This window comes from Antedon bifida, chromosome 1 (assembly GCF_963402885.1).
Source record: "Antedon bifida chromosome 1, ecAntBifi1.1, whole genome shotgun sequence".
NCBI lineage: Eukaryota > Metazoa > Echinodermata > Crinoidea > Comatulida > Antedonidae > Antedon > Antedon bifida.
Window position 1 is genome coordinate 25547058 of NC_136226.1, and position 23021 is coordinate 25570078.

The following is a 23021-nucleotide window of genomic DNA, read 5'->3' on the forward strand; positions in this document are numbered from 1 at the left end:
CTTGATATTATTTTCTCACAGATTTCCTATTATTTCAAATTAATTAACACTCAGTATATCACCAGTGGCTTAAAATTTGTTTCCGAGCCTGTTGATTTATATGAGTGTTTGCTATCTACATTTAAATGAAATATTTGCTAAACAGTACATACATATTCTCCCATTATTCAATTGCACCAAATCAAATTATAAAGGAGCAATATTAATCATTACTATTATGATTTATTACGAAGACCATGTATTAAGTACTACCTTATTAATTGAAAAAATTAATTGAACTGTGGACATTCATTTATATTCGTCACAATTTACAGGTGCATGTGATTAATTCATGAATACATTGATTGTCAATAAGGAAAAATATGTTCTAAGTAAGTGTTATCAACAGCAATCTGAGCAGGGGAGAAATTAGGTTTAAAGGTGTTAGAAGGGGAAGTATCTATTCTTACTAATAGTACTACAATATGTGAATGAGAATTATAGCTAAAACAGTACAGTAACTCGTTTTTTTTTTAGCAAAATGTAATTAGTTGACATATAATGACGTGTTGGACGGTTTGAGCCAATCGAATCATTCTATACGCGACTAAAACGTGTGACAATCATTAAGTAGGTCAATGGGTCATGGTCAGTCACCTTTCTTTTGTGTACGACGACGACGGGAACTATGCATGTTTTTGTCTGGAAACTGGAGAGAGCGCCACAGCACAGCATAATACTTTTTTCTTTGACAGCAGTGGAATCGCGTGAAACGCCGGTGGTGGGATCTCCTCTCGTAACTGCAAATTTCATTAGGAAAAGACACTTAAACCACAGGAAGAAGTAAGCAATTTTTATAAAACTTATTTCATTTATTTGTACTAACCAACTAAAACATAGATATTAAGAATACGTATGATATTAAAAGGTTTGCTTAAATCTGTTTGCTAGCCTCTCCGAAATGCGGAGAGGAGAGTGTGTTTAACGAACGACGAAGAGCCTAATAAACAAAACAGACCTCATCATCATCGTGTCTGCTTCTTTCGCGTGTATTAAGAAATCATGCTGGGCTTCCCCATTTGCTAATTTACCGAAATCGCCGCAGGTTTAATAAAGTCTGTTCTGTTGTCTGCCGGAGGTGAATAACCGGTGTAGGCCTAGGCAATCTTAATTTCGCGTATTTTTTGTAAATTAAAACAGTGGTAGAGAGTAGGCTAAGACTGAGGAAGAAGAAATAAATACTTCTTAGTCTTACTAGCTAGGCCTAGGCTAGCTAGCCAGGGCCGGCATGCACAGGCCCTGTTAGACCCCTATCTAGTTTTCCTAGCCTACGAGGTAGGCCTAGATTTATTTTGTCAGTCAGGACGAGTTATTGTTTTTTCAGTCAATGGACATCACACCAGTCTGCTTATCTGAAACATGTTTACTTAGTGAAATGACTGACAATGGCCCCTTTGTATTATTTGAAATTTGTATTGTGTAACAATGGAGATTATTTTATTCTATATCCTAGGCTAGGTACTACTCTACTGTGATGTGTAGTACTTAGGCCTATGTAGTACGATTCCAAATGAAGACTTTACTTTTAATTAACTATGAACTACTGTATTCTTCCAATTCAAACAATATTGATAGTAAAAGAGATATAAAGTGTTCTAAAGATTAAACTTTTACAATTTTTAGAATCCATCTTAATTGAAGTATTATTAATTAAACATTATTTTATTGTATTCTTGAGTATTTTAATTGTAATACAATGTGTAGGCCAAGAACTCGCCCTCTATTTGTATTGCTTGCTGTAGTAGGCAGATGTAGGCCTACCACATTATTATGAGTTACAGTAACAACACAGATGAAAGTCTGATATGATACCTTTATCAGTTGAACATGCTTAATATGCATGTGCTTAACTCAGTGAATTTGAACAGTGTACACATAAACAACATACTGTATTGAACCCAACACAGTAGTAACAACACCATCTGTAAAATGTTGTAAAGAGCAATGAAGGAATTATGTAAAAAGTATTGTGAAAAATGGATAAAATAAAAAAGGGGGAAATGTACTGTCGCAGTTCAAAAAGTGATTCTTCATGGAGGAGGACCACACAATATAGTGGCTAGACCACACCATATGGTGGCTGTGATTGACCATACAATACACTGTGCCCACTACACAATCACGAAGTACGCCTTCATTACAACGCGAAAACGTATTCTAAAAGACCAAGTTGTACTGTACGCAAAAATGATTCATTTCATTACAATTAATGATTATCTTTATAAACATTTCACTGCTTTAAGTTTAATACATTTTAAAGTATTATCATTTTAGATTATTTCTATTTTTATACTAAAAAATATTTGAACTACAGCAGCCATGTTGAGTTTCCCCCCACCCCCTCATGTTGCAATTACTTCCTGTCCACTGTACTGTATACAGTTGACAATCTAGTACATTTTATATCTATGGATATAACATACACTGCCAGTATAAATATTAACATTAAACTTAATTTGGTATTTCAACTTCCAGATGTAGGGTAAATGTGTTTTATATCTGGAACAACAAAGAATACCTGCCATGGCTAGGCATTTACAGTTGATCAAACAGTAGTGTACAGTAGCAGGAATTTAGTGATGGTGAGACCACACCCATGGTTTGGGGCCTAGGTGTATTCAGATACTGTACATGCATTACCAACCACTGTCTTTGGGGATGGTAGTGTAGTATACTTTTCAACATCATTTTGTCAAAATTAGTAAAATTACAGTAGTTTAATTCCAATATTTTTATAATAGAAATCTAAAGGATCCACATTTGAGCAAATCTTTTCTGCATACAATACTCATGATGTAAAATATTTGTAATTGACAATATAGTAACTGAACATGTATCTCACCTAATTCCTCCATACAATATCTAATCTTCTACTTTATGACCTCCTGTTGAATATGTGTCAATTTTAATGTCCTAGATACTTTGCGGTCTATATTTAATATCTTAATTGTTTATCCATATTTTCAAATATCATGGTAGCATTATTATTAATAAATAGAAATATGTAATCTTCTATAGTAAAGAGTTCTATATTGTGAGTATTAAGGACAATCTTTTCTACACACAAATCACAAACTGACCATTTACAGTATATTTGAAGAGCTACTGTATACTACCAGCATTTCAAGGAAAAAACGTTATTCTAGGTCACTGACCAATTTTAGGTCTTAATTTTAATTATTTTTTTATATGATTTAAGCTTGCTATCTTATGTTTATGAATAAAATAGTATTAAACTTTCAAGGCGTTTATTCTATTTATAAATATTTTATCCAGGATATTAATAAATCATAAGTGTATCTGGTGACCTAGATTTCTTAAGTTATAATTATACTGGCTTTTTTTTTATTGAAAAAAAAGTGACAATAATTTCAAAAGCCTTTAATTTGTTTTAATTATGTCTGTTTTAAATGTGATATTTAAAAGTAATATACATTAAAAGAAAGTATTTAAATATAAATACAATCAGGACTCAAGATGATTTGCCCATAAATAACAAAATGAACATTAACTGTAATAAACCTAACCCCTAAATAATCAACCTAGCTTAACTGCTGAATAATCAACTTAACCTCTGAATAAACTGAACCTACAGCAACCCTCTAATAATCTCTTCTACAAAATTCATACAAATTCTAGGCCTTGATTAAAAACTGGGCCCTCTATCGTCTTGCTGCCGATCGTCTGTGATCCTGATCGTAAGCTCAGTAATGCTGAGCATAGTATTAGGTCCACACCCTCCAAACTCTCTCCATACTGTATGTGCTTAAATTTAGTTTCCAAATTGAATTTTTATCCTTAGGTCAATATGAATCGAGGATGATTTGGCAATGTTTTATTACGCCCTACATTTTTAAAACAAGTCAGATTTTTGCTTTATTGCATCAATACCCCAACAATTTCCCTGAAAATAAAACAAAACCACAAATTAAACGTTATCGAAGAATCTGTTAGTGTTAGTGTTATGTTTATAAAATGCAGGCCTATACAGCATTGGACGAACCACCATTCCAATTCATCCCGGGCCGACTTGTCCCACTACCAATATTACAGTACAGTGAAATTTACTTATGTTTTTTAAAGGTATGACTTTTTTGCAGTCTTAAAACCTTATTTTATAAATTGTTATTTAGTAATGAATAAAAAACAACACATAGAATTTCAGTAGTATACAGTAGTACAGTACAAGATGTTTTGATAATATTAACAAATTTGATTGTGTTATTTATTTGCACAATATTATTGTGCCTTTCTCCCTTAAAGTAATTCAATGTTTTAATTTTATCTTTTTCAATTAGCATTTACTTTTGTTCTCTAGCCAAATTGTTGGTAATTTGCTAAACAAGTATATTTTTTCGAATTAGCCTAATGGGTCTATTCACAACTCTCCACATACAAATTTTCCTGTTAAGTCACATTCTCAAAGGTGACATGATAGAAGAAATCGAGAAAGGTGTACATGAATTTCCTCTAATAATAAAAGGGGATTCAACCTTGAAACAAATTGTGGTAATTATTATTCAGCAACCTTGCTATAAGCAAACAGCCTTATGCTTCAAATTCACCTTTATTACAGTATAGCAAGATAGAAAGGTGAAAGTAAGTGTTATCATTAGTATTGCCATAATGTTATTCACAATAGTTGTTGATGAGACCATTTTAAGTTTGTTAGTCCTAAAGAAGTTTTAGAGATTGTTATCCTTGAGGTAAGATTTATCCAAGGTTTGTTATGCCTTTAAATTAAACCTAAACTAAGCGCCTGTTCAGACCTACGAAGGTTTTCTATCACACGCGGTGTACAACTCCATGATATTGTAGTTCTGAACCCGAAATAGATTAGTGGAAGCCACCTCTTACTGTACGACACTGATCTTTCGTTCGTTACGACAGTTTGAGGTACGAGATTAGTGAACGATGCTTACGATACGAAAATCATGCATCAACGATCCTCTAACCAATCAAATTTACTCCTGCATACCAGATATTTGCGCAAATCGGTGACACTTCAGTTACAAATGAAAGCGTTAGTTAAGTAAATCTGAACACTTTTCTGTTCCGATGCTAATTATAATATGGCATTGCTTGCGATAAAAAAGCATTTACCTCCATGGAACTGAACATTACCCTTATTCCTTTTATAAGAACATATCTGTTGATGAACGAAATAAGAGCACATTTAGTCAGTAATAATTTTTAAAATATTTCAAAGGTAGTACAGTAATCCTCTTAAAACAAAAACATACCAAAATATTATTTAAAGTTTGAGTACGGTAACCATAAAATAGAACATTTTGAAGCTAGAAAATTAATACTTGGAAAAGAGTAGAACTGCTAGTAAAACAATATGATGTACTGTATTCAATGTATCTAACTGTAACCCCTCATTCCTGATTTAAACAGTTCAAAAAGAACTTTATTTTTATATTTCATTAGTTTCTACATTCTTGTTTTGATTACTGACAGTAATCCAGTGAGCTGTAAGCCGAAGGCTAGAGGACGCACTCCAGACTAAAAAGTGATTCCAACAGGAACCAACAAGATGGCGGCCGTAAATGTGTTCAAAAACATTATTTAATATAAAAAATAATAATCACATACATAATAAACACATATTCTTGTAAAAGCACAGTTTTTATAAAATTAAATATAATTATTGTTAATCGCAATAGAATAGAATGATCATATAGAATGCGTTCGCGTTTATACACTTAACGCGCTGCGTTGCGTATCGTTCTCACGCAGATAGGCTCAACACAGGCGTAGTAGTGCGTACTGCGTAGGGCATATCTGATTGGTCAATTGCAGTCGCCATCTTGTTGGTTCCCTCTCCATGGAGAATCACTTTTGAACTGCGATAAAATTAAAAGATTGTCATCCAGCCTTCGGCTATTAGATCACTGCCTGCCAGTAATCAAAACAAGAAAAGAGTTGGAATTAGAGAACCTCTACTCTACTCTCCATACTGTATGGAAATGCAAACTGTTATAATTGATTCATAGTATAAAACATAGTGTACCAACAACAAAGAAAATTAAATGTATGACATGAGAATTACATTAATTTTACAGTAATAGGAAATATTTTGAGGCATAAAAGGAAGCTAATAACCAACAGAAAATTAAAACATGTCTGTGCAAAATTTATTGGCATAAGAAAAAGTTCATCAACATACAGTACTGAATGGTCATAAACACTATCAGACCATGGAGAAATATTATTTCTCCATGATCAGACTAAAGAATAAACTATTACGTTTGTTTATTAGTTCTTTATATGTAGGTTAAGATGTCTGGCAAATTTATAAATAAATCGAGAATTAGGTCATATAACTGTACTGTTATAACCTAACTTTATACTTTCTTTATCTGTTAATTACATAAATTATTAGTTCATAAAGTGCAGGTATTACATTTAAATAATAATAAGTATTCATGTATTCATTAAAAACATTTTACCTTTAGAGTGTACAGTAGCACAAAACTAATTTATGGTAGTGATTATAAACTTATGCAGCACAAAATAAGAAAAAAAGTCGCAAGGAAGAAGCCAGACCAAAATAGTAACAAAAAACTACTTAGTTGTGAATATATTTAAGAACATATATAAAATTAACAACTATAAAAAAAAACATTTTTGAACATCAATCATCTTTATTGTTAGAAATTCCATAGGACTGTATAGTTGAGTTCACTAGAGTCCCAGTAGATCCATTTAATGTTTGAAAGCATAATACTCAAGTTGTGTGAAACAAAATTAAAACAGAAAGTATTTAAGGGCATCGGAGCTTGGGGAAAAATATTACAGGTTTCAGAAGAAAAAAATGTATAAATGTATGTCTTTTTTCTTTTTAAAAGAAATTGATGCTGTAATTTACTTTCATTCATTAATTTATGTCAAGTTACTGTACAAGGAATATCTAGAAGCAAGGGCATACTAATCATTGCCTTTCTTATTATTTTGATTTAATAAATTCAATAATGTACATGTTGAATACAAGTTCAGGAAACTGCAATTGATTCCCCTAAATTTAATTGAAAAAATCATATAGGGTTGTGGCCTAATATATTCTTTATAATGCTAGTTACAAAACAAATAGTAAAAGTATAATAATATTATTTATAATACAAAAAAAAAACTACCACAGAGATTGTATCTGCAGAAGCTATACCTTTGAAGGTTGATTGACCTTTTTACAGAATGACCTTCATAGATTTGACCTACTTATGTCTCTTATCTCTGAATAGAAATGAAGAGAAATGAAATTTAATTGAAAGTGCATAGACATATTAGGGTAGCCTTGTGCTAACATCAACTACTGAAGTGTGTGTAATACTCTACATATAGGAGTATATATAGGACAGGCTGTCTTGTTCTAAATAACCTATCAATTCTATCCTAAATTGAAATAAGGTTATTTTGCAGACTTTAAATAATAGCTATTGTTGGGATTTTGGTTTTACAATGTTTTTAATAATTTAATTTTTAGTTGTTTCGAAATTAAATTAATAATCTTTGTACTGTGGTAAATTACTAAATTAAAACCGTTTTATTTTTAAATGGTTTTGAAAACCTTATTTCTCTTGGAAAACCAAATCTGACAAATTACTGTAATGTAAGGTGGCAATTTAAATGGACACAAGGAGTGTTTGCTTGTTTCCTAAATTAATTTTTTAGAAATTGTACAGCAAATACATAAATTATTAAACAAAGTATAAACAATTGTTATTGTCTTTTTGTCTTTAAATACCATGTAAATACAGTACATAAGTATTATGATTTAACTAAGTAATGCATTCATTTTTAATTTGTCTTTATTTAATTTTGAATAAAACTGAGATATGGTAGGCTAGTTTAGGCCCATTTTTCTATCAATCTTTCCACTGTTGGTATAGAAAACAAAGGCTACTGTAGGCCTACATAGTTTGAACCTTCTGTTGACTACGGGCTTATTTTGTGCAATAGGATGTACCCCATTTTACTTGTGTTTGTATCTGTAAGCATTTCCTTTTTGGGTATAACAATACACCTATTGTACTATATTTACTTTCGAATTATAATTGGTGACGACTATTTGTCTACCTTTGGCTCTTTTGTATTGGAATGTTTTAATGTGTAACCTTTACTCATTCATTTAAAGATTTAGGACACCTGAAGGAAGGTCATCTTATCCAGTTCCTTTTGAACACCATTGACAGTTAATGTAACAATTATTTTTCCTCTTGCTTTCAATCTGCATACACATGTCACAATTATAGCAGGTCATTCTATCAGTAGATGACCATCCTCACCAGTTTAATAGCAAATCTGCCTCTGGCCTGTCCAGCTTATTACAGTTCTGATCCCAAAGGTCTTATAACTCAACTATCTTGAAAGCTAATCTCATGACTAATATAATATCAACTCTTAATTTATAATCAATTGTTATTTATGGCATATTTATATTATATCATAGAAACAGAAAAATTTGTTAAATTGAAAGATTCCATAAGTTGAATAAATTTGATTTGGTGTTGGGTGGTTGTTAGAAATAATTGTAGCCAATTTGAGTATGATATGATTTAAATGACACTATAGATGATGTCTAAAATACCGTACAAAGAGTATACACAGTACAATAATTTTACAATTGCACAATTGAAAGTTAGTAGAATTTAATGTCATTTATAAATAATTATTCACTATATCAATGCGACAATGACATAACAATTACAACAACAAATACAAAAGAACGGATATCCCATTTAAAGACAGAATATAAATCAAGGAAAATTTGGCAACCCAGTGCAATTATTTAGAATATTAAAAGTATGATTCAGACATAACACATCTGTACCTAAGGCTGTGTTTTGTATTGTATACCTTTCTTATCCAATTTACACTTTCAAAGCAGGTGATAGTTTGCTTTAAGAAGCAAGTTGATGCTCAACTTCTGATTAGCCTAGAGAATAGCAGTACCGTTCATGATTTATTAGTAGTAACTGTAGCTTCTATAATGAAAGAAAGGCTTGTTCGTAAAAATGTTTTGACTCAAATTTCTGGGGAAAATTATTTAAAAGCAATTGGTTCACTAAGGGCCTGTTTCTATTGAAAAATAAAAAAGAACGGTTTTTTGGAAATCGGTTTCGGCAGTTTATCAATAAAGATCGCGTTGCAGCTCAATTTTTACTCCAATAAAACCGGTTCCGTCCATGTGCGTTCGTTATGAATGACGTCATTATATACACCAAAATGCAGTTCGTTAGGCGGAAGCGCGATTGGATCGAGGTCATGTTCCACTAGGCAATGTCAAGGAAATTCAGCACAGACCGGGGTTTCCCCTTTAAAACGCACATGACAGTAGACACATATGGATGTAATATTTTACACTATGCATTATCACAATTATAACTAGTAAAAATCATGTATTGCTTTCACCACCATATCACGTGAGTGACCAAGTTGATTATAACGACAAAGTCGGTTGAATTCCTTTTGTCGTACTTAGGCCTATAAAACAATATATACTGTATGCATATATTATACAGTTGTAGCCACTGAAAAATCAACTGTTGCCTATGAATGGACGAAGATTGATGTTTGTTACATACAGTAGTTTGCAGAACGTTTGTCTACTACAGACATTCTGGCAAACAGCCTAATCCTACTGTAGAATACAAATTAAAATTGCTTATTTACGTTTTTGATACAGAAAATATGTTTTTTACAGTGGAGTCATTTGTGTTTTCTAACTGAAATTTGTAATACATGTGGTTTTATCTTCATTAATAAATTTTAAACGCCATATGGGACTTATTATGACCAAATATTCAATCAGCCTCCCTTTAGACAACCAGGTTATTAATATAGGACACTATACCTTCTATGTTGTTTTGGCAATGAAAGTAGGCCTGACGCAGATAGCCTATGTTTGCCTATTATAGTTATGAATTACCTTCTTTTTATAAAGTATGTCAGATACGAGAGTTCATTGGAGGTTGTATGTGCTCTTTCGTCCGGTTACCATTGTCTGATATTCACTACTATAAATAACTCACTCCCTGGACAATCACCTAATGTTAACACAAGTGTATTTTTTTTGTTCCACTGGTATGTGATACTTGTGGGGAACGGGTGTAACAGCGGGAGAAAGACTTTAACTGCACGGCAGGAAAGTGGGTCAGGGGTCATTGAAGCGTGAACTGAATTAATGAGAGAATGGTGATATAAACACAAGGGCAATCGATCGCTTTACAAGTAGGTCTGTGCTTTTCACAAAGTGGGTCTTAGTACAAGTATAATTGGGTCTTGTCTACTCGGACTTCCTTGTAGAAACTCTATAAGATTGTATTGTGTAAAATAGTTTGAAAATTGTTTGAAAAAGTGGAACTTAATATGACAATTGGGTCTTGTCTTTTGTGCAATACACCACGTCTCTAATCCAAGCACTGGCTCAGCTGTGAGATTGTTGCGTATCCTTTGGAACTGGCTGTAAAGTGTAAGGTATGTACTATAAAATTATTTTGACCATAAGCTAGTCAATCTAGCATTTTGAGTGAAACAAATTGCAAACAGAGATTTTTTTTTTTAATGGTTACAATGATACTAGCAATTACTGGTAATTAACAGGTACTTTTAATTTTAAGATTTATCCCCTTAATCATAGTGTATTGTTGTTATATATATGTTGTTTAAACTCATATTTATATTGTCCTGTATGCCAACATTAAAGTGAACACCATGTGTAATATTATTAATAATACAGTACAGTATTTATTAATATTACATAAGTTTTTGTAATGAAATAGCTAGCTAGCTATTTAGCCTATAAATTACTTTTCATAAAATGCTATCATTCAACATATAGCTTGTAATCTAGGTCAGTCTATACAAGTGAACCTTTGATTGCTTGGACTACAGTCTATGGTAGACATTAGATTGATTTACTACCTTGGCACAACATGGAAATTTCTAACCTCTTTAACATAAACTATAATATTTCCCTCTTTGTGAACCAGTATAATTATTAAGTTGTTTGTTTTTCATCATATTTGTACACTTTTTTACACATAAAACACATTTAAAACTAAAAGAGCAGTCGGCTAAACTCCCTAAAATTCACTGTGTTGTGAGGTGAACGGTGAAAGACCATAGGTTTTCTTTGGTCCATAATGATGCGGATCCCATCATCGCTCTCCGTATGGCGGATTGGAATAGTGCACCGTCTTTCAGATGAGACGTTAAGCTATTGACGTTAAAAATGCAGTACATTTTTTTTTAAAGAGTAGGGAATCGTCTTCCGGTGTACTGCCCAGAAATATTATGTTAAATTTGTAGATTGTTTTAAAGTAGAATTTTAAATATCCATGGTTTCTGTTAACTTACAAACACAGTGCTCTACATTAGTATATTGTCTCATATGATAAAACTATTTTCTTTATCTGTGTTGATATAGGAATTGTTTTCAGTTTGGTTATTCTAAGCAGTTTGTACAGTATCTGACCAAAATAGCTGGTAATAAAAATAAGTAATAAAAAAATATGTTTCTTATCCAGACTTTTTTTTTATAAAGGAAGGAGGAGGTATATAGGCACTTGACACCACACCTATTAATAGATTTATAATTATATTTTTTTTTTGGTCTGTCTGTAAATCCATCCAAAAGTCCTTCATTTACCATCAGTAATTGTTCCGTGGCTGGAGGACTCAACCTAAATTTGGGCTGGTTTTCCGGAACAACTGAGCAATATTTTTTACTTTATATTTTAAACAGATCTACTTTCTTTATCTTTTTATAACAATAGAAAACAATACACTACTCTAAAGTGTCTATGCAAATCCAAAGATGATATAAAAAGTAAAAGATACAAATCTAATCTCATCAAATAACCCATTGAAATTATCATATGAAACTTTAACAATGTAATTAGTGGTATCAATGTAATATACTAATAATAAAGGCTTGCACTTTTGTAGGTCATTCTGTACAGAATATCATATTGTACAGTACAATGAAGTTTTATGCATTTAATAATTCAACAAGCTAACGTACTGTACAGAGAATCTAGGTCACTTAAAACAAAGTTGAAAGGCACATTAGCTTGAAATTAATCTTACACCACTGTACAGTACTTTAGGGCCCCATTTCTATTAAGAAGAAAAGAATAGTTTGAACACTATATTTTTTCAAGAGTGTATTTTCTTACCAAAAAAACATCCAATCAAAAAATGATTTTCATTTCGTTCTCTATCAGCAAAACCACCAATGAGTTATTACACAATGACCACCAAACTAGGCTTTAGAAAATTAAGGTTCAACATGATCTTTGTAAACAAACAACTGTAAGGAAACCAAAGTTATGTTCTTTGTAGTTTTTCAATAGAAAATAAGTACAGAGAAAATATTTCATATGTGTACGTACAGTAGTAGGAAAAGTATTAATTATTAACAGACCTATCTTTATTATTTATATTTATACTGAGTTGCTCAATGAGTTTACTGTATTCCTACAAACATCAAATGTTGACCAGTTGTAAAACTGTAAAGGTAAAGGTATTTATATTTGTCCTCAAGCTTAACTGGAAACTGAGGAAATTCGGATTAGGCCCTCCACGGACCCATGGCAGCCAGCAGTGCAGCGCCTACCAGATCAGTACACCGGGAGACGATCCCCTACTCTTTTCGAATAGTGTACCAAGTTCTTTAACGTGCACTGTTAAGTACACAGATAGCAAATAGCGACACCCATTGTCGTAAATATGAACATCTGGCCCATGTTAAATACAGGTTGCGATTGAGTGCTAAAAGTCTTTACAGCCATCATTACAAGTGGATAACTTCACAATAGGATTCCACAGGCTCTGATTGGTTGATTTCATGACCTGCTGCAGTGTTACCAGTACATTGCAAACAATTCTGTACCTTAATCATTTAATATTTGCACATATACAGTAATTAAATTATGTTTATTACTATTAGCCGTACAGTGTCCATATTGTATTCTACGAAGCAAAGTTTGCAGAAACTTTTAAGTAGTGGTTGTGTCCCGTATGGTTTCAAAATTGAGATTATAACTTGACCTAGTTTCGGAAAATTGAGGTTAATAATATATCGGACATACACTGGAGATTCCCTGATAATCTATACTCAAAATCTGATTTAAATGAAAAACCCAAGTTGATTATTTTGTATTCTAGTTAATAACACAGATGTGCATGTGTCTTTATGTGATAGGTTGGTAATTATATGCTCGTTTTCTGTATTAATTCAAAGTACATACTGTACTAACCTTACAGATACAAATACTGTACTCGTCATCTATTGTATACATACATATTAAAATATAAACATTTCTGTTCATACAATGTATATAATGACTTTATAATAATACATCACTTTCTCACTACTAGTTCTAGGAAGATAAACAAGTCTATGATGAAATTATACCTTTAAAAGAGTGAGGAAATTACCCTGTTTTTTTCAGTGCTGGCCCCTCTATACCAGAGCTGATTTCAGTTCATATTTCTTGACCCATATTTACCCTAAAGGAATATGTAATAGAAATAACAAATAAAAGGTTTATTCTCTTTCAAGATTACACATTGGCTATATAAATACTATACATTTCCCCCTTCCCTTTGTTGTATTTTAATGAATGTTTATTCTAGAATAAATGGTACATTGTACAATAGATAATAAGATGTCATATTGTAGTGGTATACAGTTAATAGTATATACTGTGTCAATTTCACTAGGTACTTGGTTACTAGAAGCTCTTTCATCTGACCTACATTCCACACTGCTATTTCTAACCTTCTAGCAAATATACTATCAAGTTCTCCAAATGAAATCAGACTTCATAATGCTGTCAATATGACACTTTTGCTGTATATTGTCATGTGATCAATATCTAAAGTAAATAATATTACACGAGCAAAGTGTTCTGCAGCAGCGAATTCTTCGTAAATGGGGGATTTATTGTAAAAACAGTTTTTATCCTTTTCGCTATCATTCAGACAATCTTAAACCATGTGTCTCAGTTGGCAACATAATTTTAGTTTAAATTTAATATTAAGTTCATCTGTTCTCGCCCTTAGTTTTCAAGTATGTGCCTCAGTATCCAATTTTGTTCCAACTTACTATAGTATTTAATTTAGAAAAACTCAAGTCAATGCAACAAAATGCTATTTTAAATTAAATGGTTATATTTCATAAATATTTAGTAATAGGTAAAAATATAAAAACAACTTTTTCATCCATCAAATTGCAAATCTGGGAAAAAAAAGGGGTTTTATTATACTGTACAGTAGGCCTACCTTGAATTATTAAACATAGCACAGTTGTTATTGAACTTTTACAGTATTCCAGAATGTTCTTGCTAGTAATAAATGTTGGCACTGCTACAAAAATATAGTCCTTGATTAGTCTTTATCAATTGTACCAGCAAATTCCTTGTGCAGTATATAGTGTTCTAATTCCAGGCTATAATAGCCACTTAATGCTACTGAACTGTATAGCATTAGGTAATTAACACCATTTTCTTCTGTAAACTTTCATTTTGCGTCCAACAGAACAATGCACTTTACTTTTTAGACCTCTAAAATCTCCTGAGTCCCAATAATTACATAGATAATTATGGGGTAAGATTATGCTTGGAATGGATATTTTTTTTGCTTTTCTGCTTGTTTCTAGTTTGAAAAGGGCACCCCTGGCTACGGGCTTGTAAACATACAGTAGTTGGCTAGCTCGAGAAACACCAATAATGCCCTATTATGATTATGAAGCTACTATATTATAGTCTCACAAACTTACGGAAACAATAATTATTGAAGTCAGTAAAAACATAAAATTTCATAACCTGTCAGAAATGGAGAGAAATGCAGAATTGCAATATATAGATTATGTTAGAATTGCCACTACCTGTTAACTGCAATGAATTTTAAAATGAATGTTCATGTTTTCAATTATTAAATAATTTTTTTTAGCACGACATTGAATGATGCCTCCTCTGTTAAACTAAAAAAAATGAAAGTAGCATACCGATTGTTTAGAGTCTGTAGTGGGTTTTTTTTTATGAAGATTTTAGAATATTGTTATGTTGTTTTATATTACTTTTACACAGCTACTGTATGAGTTAATGTAAATATTTATATCTTTTTATATGAGTTCAATAGTGTTGCTCAGAGATAGTTAATTATTCGTTGTTAATACTAGGGGTCACGTTTTTAATTTTGCCAGGAGGCGAGTTTAATCAACTTTACAGGGTAAGAAATGTAGTTATTAATCTGAATATATTTTGTTTTTGTTTCAGTCCTACTACAATTTTTTACACAGTGCCTGGGGATTTCCAAACATGTTTTATCTCATTTCATTACAAATGATTAAAAATTTCTTGCTAGAAACTCATTATTAAGGCAACATTGAACTATAAATGAATCTGTACAAAAATTAAAAATATATATTTTTTTGGCTGTGGCGTAGGAAAGAATTTTGAATAAACTTTCACTTCATGACAGTTTACAGTGATAACTGAACTTTTTTTTATTAATAGTATCAAACAAAGAATAGAACGAGAGGTTTAAAGTTCACGGTTTTGTCTGAATCCATTATGTCGTGCAGTAGCATTGACATTATGTTAATGTTTATGTTTTACAGTTGTAGTCTATTATGAAATGTCATTTGAGTGATTATTTCATGTGCAGAGTAATTTGTTGGCCATTTTTTATTGGATCAAATATTTATACGTGGCTAAAACTTCATCTTGTGTCAGAGGGCAATCTCTATGTCTCTTACCCTGGAGAACCGATTTCCGAATCCATTTAAAACTTTAATGGTTATGTCGCATTAAGTTAGATTTTGCGCTGTCCAGATAAGCAGGGGAAATTTCATGGGCATTTCAATTCATTTCCTGTATCAGAGTTTCTTTGATTGAGGTTATCAATTCCTATAATACATATCTTGAATTCATCAGAATTTTACCAGATTGTCATCAATCAATAACATGCAACAATCTCTCTTGCAATGTCTCGTTACCGACCGTCTCGCAGTTAAAGTAAACGTTTTTCGAACTGTTGGTGAACTCGAGTACAGTACTAGAGATTTAAATGAGACTATCATGTTAATATGAACTTAACCAATCAGAATGGACAGATCATTTAAAGAGGAAGGGAGGGAGGATTGATTATTAAACATGAGCAACTTGGATAATTAAACCACTATTATTACTAAGTTTTACATGTTGGGTTTGTTGTTGGAGTGGTCAGAGCTAGTTGACACAAGTGAGTATGACTTATACAGTAGTATCTCATCATTTATACAGTTCATGCAGTATGTTTTTAGAGAATTGTTCCTACAGTGTGTATGTAGTATGTCACTTTGGTATTTGACAATGGTTCTGTGCAGTTTGAATTGTAGTACTGTTGTCAGAGGAATATGTAATATAATAATTTATTACATATGGATGCTACAGTAACTGTATGTTACCAAGAACACTATACTCCCATATCTATTTCATTTACAGTCACTTAACTACACTGAATACATTTTTTTAAAAATGAATAATTGTATTTTCTATTTCAGATTGTTATAGCAGATATGAACATTTTATGTAAGGTTTGCAGTGACAAAGCTTCTGGGTTTCATTATGGTGTTCACACGTGTGAAGGTTGCAAGGTAAGCTTGGTGTATCTTTCCCCTTGTGTGTATTGCCCCTCTTCTCTTTGTTAATTTCTTCTGATATTGTTTTCCCAAAGTGCCCTTTTCAAACAATAGAGTGCCACTAAATAGGCCTAACCAGAATAGAGCACTTTTCCCTTCATCCATTTTGAAGGCTGAAGATTGGTACATATGCCTTTCCTAGTGTGTGTTGTCTATATGCTACTGTATCTGTCTTTTCTACATACTATACTAAACAGTTACACTGAGCGGTGTAAATGGTTCCTCTGCTTTTCTTCCTTTTTTAATTATTTTAGGATTTTATGGATCATTTTTGTGTGTACTGTAAAGCACTTAGAAACATTATGTTAGGCGCTATTTAATACCATTATTATTATTTTTATCACAGTATGCAACATAATATACAGTATTAACATCATCACATCTTTATAATACTAATTATTTGTTGATACAATTCATAATCACTGTTTGATCATCTTTGTAATCAATTTTACGTTTTTAAAAAACAAATCTGTGATGCAAGGGCAGATCCTGGAGCATGTGTTTGCTTCCCACTTTTGACATCCAAAATGCCATGGATCCGCCCCTGTGATGGATTGATTCTCACAGGACAATCGTGTAACGATGGTTTCTCACACAATTGATAAACGAGTTAGTATAAACCAGCGATCGATGCGACTCTTCTTCTTGCTCGTTGAATTATTCATATGATACTCGTTGGCTAATAACCTGGCCATAGGCTTCACCTGAACTCTAGTGTGTTTAGTTGACAGTAGGTTTACACTGAAACAAACACTGCTCTTGTCCAACAATAGTGTGAATTGAATATAAGCCTTGGTTTAATCTGCTCTCACTAATGGGATTTTGTACAAAATTGCTGTTTAGCACATTTTTATTTTATATAAGAGAACATAAACAAAATTAAATTGAACAAAAACAAATTGAGGCTGGAGTAAAATTTTAAAATATTATTTTATTGATTAAAAACAACTATAAAACAATTAATTAATTTAAAAAAATCATTAATTTGATTAATGAAAACAAAAGCACTGCATAGTTACAGCATAGAAGAAACTCCTATAGTTACAGAAGCTAGTCACAATGAGAGATGTTTGCAATACGAAAAAGAAATATAGGGAAAGTTTATTTATTTTTTAAATTTTATGTGACAAAAAATGTGATGTGCCCATATATAGACATGGTGATGTCATATCCCTACCATATTTGGGCACATTAGACTTTTTTTTTTGTCAAATAGTGTAGACAGAGTTTTATAAAAAGTCTTTATATTGATGGCATTAGTAAATAAAAATAAATTATTAATAGTATTTGGCTGTAAAACAAGTTTATAAGTCCAAGATTGATGTGTCCTTGATGTGGCCTAAATAACTAAATTGGACTTGTGGTTTGAAAGTGACCACAAGTAAATTGGTCAAGCCAATGAGTAGGATAAAAAAGGGGAAATATTTAATCTAAGGATGTCTGCATCTTCTTTTTGAAATTTAGTATTAATTCTAAAGATTAAAGTAGTAATATGTAGTGGAGATACCCAATATTGTATACTACCAAACTTTAATTTGATTGGTCTATGATTCACCTTTGACCATATAAGAATCAATAGAACACATGCCCACAAACAATAATGGTATGTGCATGTAGCATCCATCAATATATTTTGGCAGATTGTTTTTAAGCTTACTTTACTGTATGTTTTTTACAATCTATGGCGCCATATTTTGTGCTAGAGTACAAAATACACTAGTACTGTATATATATTCCCTGTCACTGTGTCGGGTATTACAATTAAAGTACCTTGAACATAGGCAGATCCAAGGGAGGTCCCATCGAAAAGCCTCAACCCCTCCCCTAAAATTACAATGCAAAAGATATGACATTTAGTTTTACTACGATTTACTGCTGGTGGTAGTACCCAGATATTTATTAAAGAAGCATCATAAAGAATACCATCGTTAATTATGCTGGTCAAACATTGAAGAACCAAGAAATTATGTAGATGTTATTAAGAAAATCTAGGTCACTCTTCTATGATGCCTGGTAATACTAATAGACTCTCAACTTTATTATTGTCAGATTGAGGTAATGTAGTTCAAAGGTCATAGTCTACATTTCTTTGGAAACCAGCTCCTTATGTTTTAAAAGGAAGCAATCCAAAATGAAAACAACAACATACCATCTGTTAAACTATGATTTTATTTAACACACACCTTTTGATTTTAAAATGATCAATAATCATTAATTATTTTGTTATTGAAATGAATACATTAAAGTCTAGTTAAAGTTGGTAATCAATATTTTCCTAATTATTTTTGTCCCATTGATGTTTTGTTTACAGTACAGATGATTCAAGTGAATTTAATGCAATAACAAATAAAAATACTAACTTTATGTTCATTTGGCTCAGTACTTTATTATTAGACAGTGTAATAGTTATTTTTCAAAAACTAAATTTATCTGTAATTATAAGTGCTCAAAATTTCCTGGTATTAAATGAAAATTATATTTGATTTACTTTTAGTGTGATCTGACAGAACGATAAAAGATATTGAATTGAATTCTTGTAAATATTAAGTAAATTGGAAAAGATAATATAAACTAATAAGTTAAACATTCAAATAGTTAGTGTCACAAACTGACATTCATATTGTACTTGATGTACAATATTGACATAAATTACTCATTGTATTAAAGGTAATATTAAACCGGATAATAAAAAAAAAATGTGCATTGTACGAAAATAGAAAGGAAATCTGTCGTTATTGGAACACCTAATTGTGAATAATGACACAAGCAAATCTGATTGATTTATTTCCTTGAGTTGGCTGCTTTCGAGCACTGATTTCTGAGAATAAAAATAATTAAGGTGTGTGCACAGAATCAGATAAAGATGCCCTTTATTGCAGATAGCTTAATTTAGCATCATTAACTTGTATTGCTTAGTTCGTACCGTAGATTAAAGATATACTGTACAGTATTGTTTCTATGAAAACATTATTTGAAAAAAATTAGTTAAATGCTATTTTTAATCTCACATATTAGTTATTGACTTCGTTCGACTAAAAATTGGATCGGGAGAAATTATTTACCTGAGAAAACTGTAATTTAAAGTAAAAAATGGTGAGATTGTCTGTCAGAAAATGGTGCTTTTATTGCATTATTCTGTACATATAACATTTTATTACTTTTCTATAATATACTGTATTTTCTTGTATTATAAAAAAATAAAATAGTATTTAGAAACAAACAGACAGTAGTTTTCGGTTACATTTTTAAAACCGTTTATTTTGTCTTTTTATAAGTGAAATCATGTTTAAAAACTAAATAACTTTTTAAAACTGCAAAAATAAGAAAGATATTTAACTTTTATACTGCAAACACCCTACTAGGTTAAATTTTCAAAGAATTCAAAGGCATATAATAGGAAGTATTCTATTATAGAGATTGATAAAAAAACCTAAGCCAACACCTAACTTTGTCATACACCCTCACTCTAAACAATGGTACAGTCCATAATGGGTGGGTATTGTCCGGGTGGTTATTGTCCGATTTCTGCAAAATTGCGTAATGTCTGATTTTAGTATATTCATTTTTATTAAACAACAAATATGAAACTTATATAAAATTGTGTTATGAATTATATAGGTCAGAACCAGGATAAATCAGTCACTTTATTTTTCCTCTCAATTTTCAATGATTCAGAACAATTTAATTTCCTCAATGAAAAATCGTCAGCTTTGTGTGTTTCTTAGATTGAATATATAAATCATGTGCGATTAACACAGCTGAAATGTGATATTTCCAGCTTGCATTATCACAATAATTTTATTTCATTGCTTCTGTGTAGTACATTACTATACAGTATGTACTAGTGACTTTATCGGATCTAAGAATAGATAGTAGTGTAATGATAAAGCTCCACCAGACCCTTTTATCAGGGTTGGATAGGTTTAACCCATCAACTGAATGTACATTGTAGGGCTAGATATTGTAGTGCAAACCTGTTTACATCTTGCATTGAGATGTTGCATTTAATACTCAATAGTATTGTCTTCATACTGTACCTGCCTTGCTTAAAAACACAGTACAGATTTAGTAGTGAAAACCTGTTTGCATAAATGCTGCCTTTTTATTCAATAGCATTGTTTTCATATCTGCCCTGCTTAAAAAAGTACAATGTACCACAGTTACATTGGAAGTGAATACATGGTTTCATTGAAGTAGGTCAACTAAATTGGACCTGATTAATTTTAATTATTCATGAGTATGGTAGCCACGCCCAATACTTTAAGCGGAGAACAATCATTACATGTTTAAAGGGCAGTTTGAAAGGATGCCGACACATTGACCAAAAAACATAGACACACCTTACAGTTACTTTGATTGACAGGTGTGTTTTTTAACTACAGTAGGAAATAGGCTAAACTTTGGAGTGGCTTATTGTTAGTTCGCATGACCTATTTTTTAAAGTCTATATAAAATATCAATTTACAAAAATCCTTTATGAAAATATTTCACCCTTTTCATTACACCATCATTTAAGTATGAACTTACTGACAAAAAAATGATGCATTTGAAGAGAGAAAATGTTTTGAAAGAAAACCTAGAATTATTTTGATTATAAACAAGTGAACATGTAGATATTTATTCTGGTAAACCTATATATTGCAATAGAAAGTAGGTTACTGTATCCATTGATTATCACTTGTAACTGTGTTGCAGTCATTAAATTTGTATTCAAATTCTTTTGCTGGATTAACATGGATTAACACTTGTATATCAATAATTACATACATTTAGCAAGATATTTTGTCCAATGTTTTTTGCTATCACCTTTAGTCTCTTGCTACTGCATTAATTCAGCCACCTTTAGTCCCTTGCTATTCAGCCAATCCATCTTTGTTTTTCATTTTCACAATTCATATTCTTTTACTAGGTAAGTTACTAGGCAAGAGAGAGAAATAATTACATACTGTACGTTTTTATAATCACCTACTGTAACATACAATATTCCATTACAAGGTAGGGATCTACATTTTATATTCGCAGTTACCTAACATACATATTATCTTACGACGTTAGTGAATCCATCGCACCCAGACAGTTGACCAACCAATTAACGGCCGTATTTATTGCACTACATTTGTATTAACTGGCCTACATCCATGGCAAATGAAACCGTTCTCTCTCTCTGACGGTCGTTAGGAATCGTGGTGTAAACGATTCAATGATTTCAATGTCACGTTTTCATAGTTTCTGTTAAGGTCAGCGTCCATTCTACTTATCACGAATGCATGACTGCTTCTCGACATTATTATCTTTTCTACTTCTTATGTAGTCTATGTGTTGTTTAAAGTCGAATGTATTGCGGGTAGAAAAGTGGCTTATTTAATTCCGTTTCAGGAAAGCTATTTTTATCAAGCTTCCTACGTAAATGTTTTTCCGCACCATAATTTCCTAAAGCTGAAAATATACATTAATTTGTAAATTTAAAACATATCCATTAACTCATTTTATTTAATGTTCTCTAGTGTAATGTTACTCTTCCAAAATGGACATATTAATCTGCTGCTAGCATTGATACAAACGTTTTATTTGTTATTTATTTCAAACTGACTAATAAAGTATGCCATTTTGCAGGACAGGAAACATGGTGTACTAATCATGTTAGAGTATTTTTGATAAACTGAAAAATGTAAAACTTGATACAATGAGAAATCTACAAAAGAAGACGAGATTGCTTGCTTGTCTTGTGCTCAGTGGTAGGGCTTATTAAAGAAGTATGAGAGTCTGAGTTTGAATCTCAAATGTTAATAACTACAGTATTGATAATAAATAGCTGAACGGTTTTGAAAGGTTTCATACTGTAGATCAAATATACTTTTTGTAAGAATTAATATAGTGAAAGTTATACTGTAGGTTGAATAGTCCATTTTACAATTTCGACGCATGTTGGTTGATTAAATTATACCAAGTAATTTCAACTGTATTAATGTTGATATTACTGCAGTCTTAAGAATACAACCATAGGGCTTAGTACCATTATTAATGTTCTTCAATTTCTGTAAATCGTAATTTCTGTTGAATGTATTCTTTGAAATTAGTTGCATGAAAGGGCACCTGAATGTTGGATGAATTAGTAGGGAAGAAGTTGAGTTATTGCTACAAATTATGATTGATGATGGTGATAATGAGGCTACGAATTATTATGGGAATCATGTGAAGAATAAAGGCTGATTTTCGCAGCATCACCATTGTGATTGTTTGCACTACTACAACAAATCCGCAAAGTTGAAAACCAGTTTAACACGTTTGC

The 23021-nt window shown here is 31.6% G+C and overlaps 1 protein-coding gene across 2 annotated transcripts in view; it reads left to right on the forward strand.

The window, feature by feature from the left end:
- Window positions 1-734: 734 nt before the first annotated feature.
- The window catches only part of LOC144847321 (nuclear receptor subfamily 1 group D member 2-like), a 52883-nt gene continuing 30596 nt past the window's right edge, over window positions 735-23021 (forward strand). The window contains exons 1-2 of one of the 2 annotated variants that reach the window (XM_078703618.1): window positions 735-822; window positions 16595-16687. In XM_078703618.1, the coding sequence (XP_078559744.1) occupies window positions 16610-16687 (78 nt within the window). In that variant the 5' untranslated portion in view covers window positions 735-822; window positions 16595-16609. Of the gene's footprint in view, window positions 823-10112; window positions 10519-16594; window positions 16688-23021 lie in introns of those variants that run through there. The other variant, XM_078703623.1, reaches the window with a different exon arrangement.